General features: G+C 49.1%; 1 protein-coding gene across 1 annotated transcript; it reads right to left on the bottom strand.

Annotated features, from left to right (window-relative positions):
• Nucleotides 1–4324: 4324 nt before the first annotated feature.
• SPEM2 (SPEM family member 2) lies at nt 4325–6244 on the bottom strand. The gene is made up of 3 exons (XM_027857199.1): nt 6125–6244; nt 5831–5888; nt 4325–5616 (listed from the first exon to the last, which is right to left on the bottom strand). The coding sequence occupies exons 1-3, from the start codon at nt 6242–6244 to the stop codon at nt 4325–4327; spliced, it is 1470 nt and encodes a 489-aa protein (XP_027713000.1).
• Nucleotides 6245–7294: the final 1050 nt, after the last annotated feature.

Here is a 7294-nt window from a genome sequence, read left to right as displayed (position 1 = left end):
AGGAGCATCACTTGATTCCCTCTGCTTTCAGACTCCAGGGACTCCAGATTCCGAGCCAGACACCGACAGTTTAGAGCAAACCCTCTGGCTAAGGCCAGATTTGGTTCTATAATGTGCATCATAGGATTTATAATTAGAAAAGACAAAGGAGACCATAATCTACCTCTCCTTTTACAAGTAGGGAAAGTGACTTGCCCAAAGTTGAACAAAGAGGTTGGATTTTAACTCAGGTCCTTCTGATTCCAGAATCCGGAGATTTTTGTACTATGTTTTATGGGGGAAGAGGCTGCTGCTAAAGATTAAATAGGCATTTCAGTCAAAGTTAAAAAGGCTTCTGTTGTGGGTCTAAGTATCCAGGTGAACACTCTGCTGTCCTGGGGGAAGATGAAGGGGGAAGGGAACAATCACTTATTAAGTACCTACTAAGTGCCAGGAACTGTGCTAAGTGCTTTTCAAATAGTAGCTCATTTGATTCTCCCAACAACCCTGTGAGGTAGGTTATTATCCCCATTTTACAAATTGAGACAGAGGTCAAGTGACTTGCCCATGGCCACACAGCTAATAAATATCCGAGGCCAGATTTGCACTTAGGTCTTACTGACTCCCAGCCCGGTTCTCTAACCACTGAACCACCTAGCTGACCTCGAAGGAAGGGTTCACAGGGCTCTCTCAGTGTCATTTCTGGGGAAGCATCTTTCTCCTCTCTCAGCCTCACAGCTAAGCTGGAGCGCCTAAGGAAAATGTGGATGGAAGCTGAAGGATCCTGCCTCAGACAAAGCGGTCCAAGTCCAGAATTGGGAAAGGGGAGAGGAAGTCCTGGAGCTTCTTGACAAGTGCGGGGCTAGAACTGAAGACTGATAGTATCCAGATTTATGGTGGTCTGTGGGCTGTATTTTTATGGTAGAGCAATACCCAGACCTCGGATTCGTGGGGCCTTATTGGAGGATAATCTATGCAGTTGAAAGAGCATTGTATTTCACACAATCACAGAATTTGAGAGCTGGAAGGGACCTCAGTGGCTTTCTAGTCCAACCCAATTGATTTGGATTTGAGATCAGTAAGAACCATTTTGAAATCTTGGCTCTGCTACTTACTTACATGGATGACCTTGGACAGTCATTGAGCCTCAGTTTCCTCATTAAAATCAGAAAGTTGGAGCAAATTGATCGGTAAGTCCCTTCCAGTTCCAAATCCTGTCATCCTCTGTCTTCCATCTCTGTGCCACCTTCCCCGCCCATAGAGTTCTAGAGGTTCTAGAGGCCTTTTGGCTGCCTAAGAGGATCTAAATAAGATGGAGGTAAGAAAGGGCAGTTACCTCAGAGATCAGGTTTGGGACTTGACTGGACCCTGAATACCACCATGCAATTCTTTTTCCTTTTTATACCTGTCCCTTTATTGCCGAGCTTTCCCCCAAGTCTTTGTCATGGACTAGTATTCCAAGTCTTCCCTCTGTCTTTCCCTGGAACAGTCAGAGAGGGTTTTAGGGCCACAGGAAGCCCTGAGGACATAGCCTCTGGCATATTCCTTGTTTAGTCTGAGCTGCCTGGCATCAAAGACCACATGACCTGTCTCCAAACCAGATCCCTTACTCGGAGGCATCTGATGGAAGGATGGCCGATTCTGTGTGGACATTTCCAGAGACTTGTACACCCAATTTTGGTTCCATCCTTGGAGGTGATGGGTCTGAGTGAAAGTGGAGACCTCTGGTAGTTTCTGTATATCACAAGCCATCTCACCCTTTGAAACTTTGAGAGGTTCTTTAAGAACCTTTGAAGGCTGCTGTTGGTGCAATGCAATCTGGTCAGGTAAGGGGATTTCAGAAGGACAGGGTGACTGGGAAGAGGTAGAACTACTGTAGGGAAAAGCAGGGTAGTCAGAGGGCTGTAAACAGGCAGAATTTGAGGGAAGTAACATCTTCCTCTCAGAATAACCCTTATCAATTTGGGATTTGGATTTGCAGGAGAGTGTGCCCTGGTTCCTTCCTTCAGGAAAGCTGACTGTCTGCTTCCTGTACTCTATATACTCCACAGAGTGGTCAACAGGCAAAGTGGGCAGATTGGGGGCCCTCTCCAGGGTCTGGGAGATGAGATTTTGGCCCTTTTCACTGAGCTCTTGTAGGGAGCCTCTCCATGTGGAAAGGGACAAAGCTTCCACATATCCTCCCACCTGGCAGTTTGGGCCTTTCGTCTTCCTGGCATCATATACCACATGGCCAGCTCGGGGATGAAGAACAGGGAAGGGAGAGAGGAAAACCTGGCATGGCTTCTGAATATCTCTGGCAGATTGGGACTCTATATCCTCACTGTTCCTTGAGCTTTGAGGCTTTTGGCCAAGGTAGAAAAGGGTCTCAGAGCGAAGGAGCGAGGTGGTACTAACTCCAGAAGACTGAGAATGGGAAAACTTTCCTGCCTTGGGCATCAATCCTTTTCCCTGCCTCCATGGTCCATGGGAGATCATTGGGTCTCCAGAGTGGCCACATTGGGACGGCAGCCATCGGCACTGGGAGACCTTGTCATCATCTGTGTCTGGGGCCCATTCCAGGCTGTGAGAAGGACCCATCAGGCAGGTTTGATGCTGATGGGTGTGGGGAGAGCCCCGGGAGATTAGGCTCTTGGGGTCCATGGTACAGCAGATGCATGTTGAGTGGCATTGTTGATGGTCTGAGAGAGGGGAGAAGAGAGAAGTTGGAGATGGGGAAGGTGAAGCCTTAGTTTTTAAGGGGAATTTGGGTCATTGTAGGAAAGGGGAGGAGGGGAAGGATAGAGGACAAGGCGAATAAATTCAGGGTGCCTCCCTAGGCCCCACACTCACATTTTTTCCAAAAGTGATGGAGCAGTATTCGGAGGGAGGCTTTCAAATGGCACCAGAGCTGGGGGTTTAGGGAGGAAGAGGATAGAGGATAGAGTGAACAAGAGTAAATCCAGGTGACTGAACCTCCAGGCTCAAACATCTATACGCCTTCCAGTTCCCATTTTTGTTATCCCCACCTCTACCCCCTACTCCCCTCAAGGGACCCCAGGTATCCTGCCTCCCTCAGTAGCCAATTTCCTTGTCTTCCCCCTCCCTAACCCCAGCCCCTGCTTTATCTACAGGGTTGAGAGACTGGGCTTGTGCCCTCCCTGACCAGCATCACCGCATTCGTTCCAACATTCAGCAGGATCACGCTCCCCAGAAGTAACAGGATCGAGTCCCCCAGGTCCTGGCACTTCCTGGGGTTGGGTCTTGAGTATACTTGGGCCCACTTGCAGGACTTGCTTGCCCACGTTGGGGGTCCCAGAGCCTCCTGGGGTACCCCAGCCCCCAGCCCTGCCCGCATACTCTGGGAGTTGAGGTTCCTGTGGCAGGAGATGGGGAAGCACCGGGTCACAATGGGAAGGGTCACAATGAGAGTGGGAGATGAATAAAGGGAGCCCACGTCAGGCCTCCCTTGGTTTTAGGCTCCTAGGGCCTCCAGTTCCTTAGCAGTTAGTTCCAAAAGCAGCAGCTCCTACCAGGGCTTCTGGGCTGACTCATTCATTCAAATAAGCAATTATAGAACCACAGAACATAGAATGTCAAAGGTGGAAGGGACTTGAGGCCCTATTTAGTTCAACTCCTTCATTTTACAGGTGAGGAGAACTGAGGTTCAGTGGCTTGCTGAAGGTCACAGAGTTCCTAGGGGCAGAACTGAGACCAGAAACCTGATCTCCCATACATATTCTTTAAACTGTGCTGCCTGGAGTTCTTAAACTAGTACTAGATGTTTTGGTTGGCCTATCCAGGTTTGGGTGCCAGAGTCAGTATCTAAACTAATGGGTAGGAGAAGTCTCCTGGTTTCTGTTATAACTTAATCTTGAAGGGTCTAGGCCTCAGGTCTCCCTATAAGACAACACTGAGCCCTGGGAACACCATCTCCTACAACCCCAGTAGACGTATACAGTCTCTAGTGGAGGCAGAGGGAAGGAGCAAAGAGTTGATGGGGGTCCTCTAGATACACTGGAGGACAGACTCCAAGGAGGAAGGGAAGGGTGATGGGGCCCTAGGGTATCACTCTTGGCCAGTTCGGGTGATCAGGTAAGAAATTATTGTCTTATTGGCAGGGAACATTGCCTTGCCTCCCTATCATTTGACTTAGTAACCCTGGCTAGAGGGATGGAAACCTGTGGGCTGTGGGGTAGGGGGGTAGAGGAGTCAGGTCTTGGGAACAACACCTACCAGACTTCCTAGCCAGGGTCTCTTGACCTTCCCTACCAAAGATGGAAGCATGCAATCCCTGTTGGCCTCTTTATTTCCCACTCCATCTCTGACAGTCTCTTCTTACATGCGTCAGCTGTCCTCAAGGTTTTCAATTCAGCCTCCCAGCCTTTTTTCTGTGTAGAGAGTGCCAGGATGAGGAAGGACCCATGCGGAGTGTGTCAGGGGAGCAGGAAAAGGCCTCACCTCGACGCCCATGTCCTTCCTGAATTTGCCGCTTCAGCTCCTGGCTATCATACACGTGGTAGTGGGTGAGGCCCCCTGGGCTTCTCCTAAGGGGGATGAAGGCAGGTGCACGGCTCGAGTCAGGGGCTGGAACTCTGGCTGGCATACGTACCGAGACATAGGACAAGGGCTGGGTATCAGGTATCAGGTTTTCATTTGGGGCAGAGCCATAGTGGTTTTTTGTCTCATGGTTGGGGAGTCTATTGAAGAAAGGGGGTGAGCCCGTTGAAGTCCGGGCGGGCAATGTCTCTCTGTGCTCTCCATCACATCGTTTTATCTCTGGCCTTTCCCGGCTGCTTAAGGGCAAATGTCCTGCTGAGACGTGGGTACGATTTAGGGGGATGTGCGCTGAGATGAGGGGCACTGTGGTGCGCCGCACAGACTGTCTAGGTACAACATTTTCAGCATAGCTATGGGGCTCAGAGCTTCGAGGTACAGACTGGGGAGACTTGGGGACATCAGCCCCCTTGTTCCCATCTCGGAATCTTTGTCTCAGCTCCCAGCCATCATAAAAAATCTGGCCACCTGAAGGAACAGGGTTGTGGGTGCCAGGCATCCAAGATGAGTTGGGAGGGAACCTGTGTGTGAATTGTGGGGAGCTGGGGATTGGGCCAGATTCCATGTTCTCTTTTAGATTCTGAGGCCAGCTGTTTGGAGATGCCTGAAAATAAGTCTCTAGTCTCAACTCAGATTTTGCTTCCACCCTTTTGGGAGCCTTCAGGTCTTGAGGAGAGGGATTTGGTCCCCTTGGATAATAACAGTTGCGCCAGTATGCCCTGTAATGCCTGATATTTCCAGGATGAGAAGTTGTGTCCCACCTCTGCTGGTAGTTGGACTGTTGGTTATTGTCTTCTAAGTCTGTGTCCCAGGTTTCTTGGTGACAGAAGGGAGTGGGTGAGGTTGCAGGTGAGGGAGAAGGGAAAGGTGTTCGAGGGTGGTGATGGTATTGAAGATGGCGTTGGCGGCCACGGTGTCGACGGCTATGGCGGCTTCCCCGTTGGCTTCCCCAGCCATGGCAACTTCCTAAGTGCTGACGGAGGCAGCGATGTCGGTTGGATACAGGGTGGGCCACATTTAGAGCCACGGGGTCAAAGGTACAGTGGATGCACAGAGTTGGGACCTCTGTTGGCTTCTTAATGGAAGGCTGAGGCTTCTTTCCTATTGGGAATAGGGTAAGGGCAGCGAAGTTGGGAAGGGGGGCTGGATAGTGAAATACACAGGTCATCTGTGGGGAGTAATTGTGTAGGCTATGGGGGCATAGGGCCAGACACCTGAGTCCCTTTTAGAATGGAAGCAGGCAGGTAACGGGGCTGGGAGTGTCAGAGGACAAAAAGGAAGGAAATCAGGGTCTCTCCCCAGACCTCACACTCACCTTTAGGTTGAAAGAAATCACATGTTCTCTGTAGGGACCTCGTGAGACTGTGCCAGATCTGAGGGATAGTGGTGGGGGTCGAGGGTCAAAGAAGATAATGGGTGTGAAAGCATATTGTGTTAAGGCTATTATTGTTTAATAAAGACCCAGGCCCCTGGCCCCTGATCCCCGCCCTGTTTCCTCTCCTCTCTCCCAATCATCAGGCTCCCCTAGCTAGGGGCCTCTCTCCCACCCTCCCAGTATCCACCCTTGTCTAGAAGCCCAGGTAGCTTGTGACCAGGGCCCATCCCTGACCAGAATTATCACATTGATTCCAAGGTTGAGCAGGATAATGAGGCTTAGGAGTAGAAGGATCAAGTCTACAGGATCAAGATTTCTTGCAGGCCTATGGCCAGAGTGCATCTGCTCAGCCATGGTGGGGGGTCCCGGGGTCACCTGGCCCCACCCCGGGCCCTGCCCACAGCTCACACATGCCAAGAGCTAGGAAGCCAGGATTGCCATGTGGAGGGAGATGTAGTTCCTGAAGGGGTAGGGTTGGGTCATAATAGGGATAGGCAGTGGGGGTCACAATGAAGAGTAAGCTTACTGAGGGCTCTGATCCCTTCACCTATCTATTCAATTGTCTTATAGTATCTCCTTTAGCTGCCTCGATGAATCTTTTCCACCCCTTCCCATCAATGTTGTCTTCAGTATCATTATCCTTTTCCTCAGAGAAATAGCACTACCATCTTCCCAGGTACCAAAATTAGAATCACTTAAAAAGTTTCTCCTTCCTTTACCTCTCACATCTAACATATCTGTATGCTTGTTTTTCTTATTTTGTTGTTATGTTCATTTGACTGTGTTTTGTGTGATTTTCATGCTATAGAAATGTGTTTGTTAATTGTTGTACATATATGCAAATGCTTAGAGATAAGTTGTACTTTATATATAGGCCTACTGATGTGTTACTGCTGTAGCTAGCTTTGCTTTGCTAACTAGCAATGCTTATTGCTTTTGAATGATTGCTATATAATATGGACAGATGTGTTATATGTCCTATATGTAGTGAGGCATGTTGTCACTGTAGTATCCTCCTAGGTGATGCTCTGTATAATGCTATGTCTATTGCATGTACTGTTAAATGTACATTTGTTTAATTTTAGTTTCAGTGGTACTGAAAAATGATTACCTGGGATGCCAGAAAAATCATCCTTATTGTTTTAAACACTGATGTTTGTGTTTATACTGTATATTTATTTACAGGTTTTGGACCTGTTCCAGTTGATCTTTGCAAGGAACTGTAGAGTTTTGGTCCAGGGGAGGAATGGAAGCCCTGTCCCAAGTCCTACCGGTATAGGACTCTTTCTTCATTGATGGTGATAAATATTCTGCCCTTCTCAAAGGGTGGACATGGAACTGGTAAGAGCAGGAGAGCTCTAGCCTTCTTCAGCCTTCTTTGGGACTCTTCCAGCTCCTACTCAT

The sequence above is a fragment of the Vombatus ursinus genome, unplaced genomic scaffold, assembly GCF_900497805.2.
Source record: "Vombatus ursinus unplaced genomic scaffold, bare-nosed wombat genome assembly UNPS02011916.1, whole genome shotgun sequence".
NCBI classification, from domain to species: domain Eukaryota; kingdom Metazoa; phylum Chordata; class Mammalia; order Diprotodontia; family Vombatidae; genus Vombatus; species Vombatus ursinus.
The sequence above is the reverse complement of the archived record's forward strand: the minus strand, read 5'-3'. Positions and strand labels throughout refer to the sequence as shown.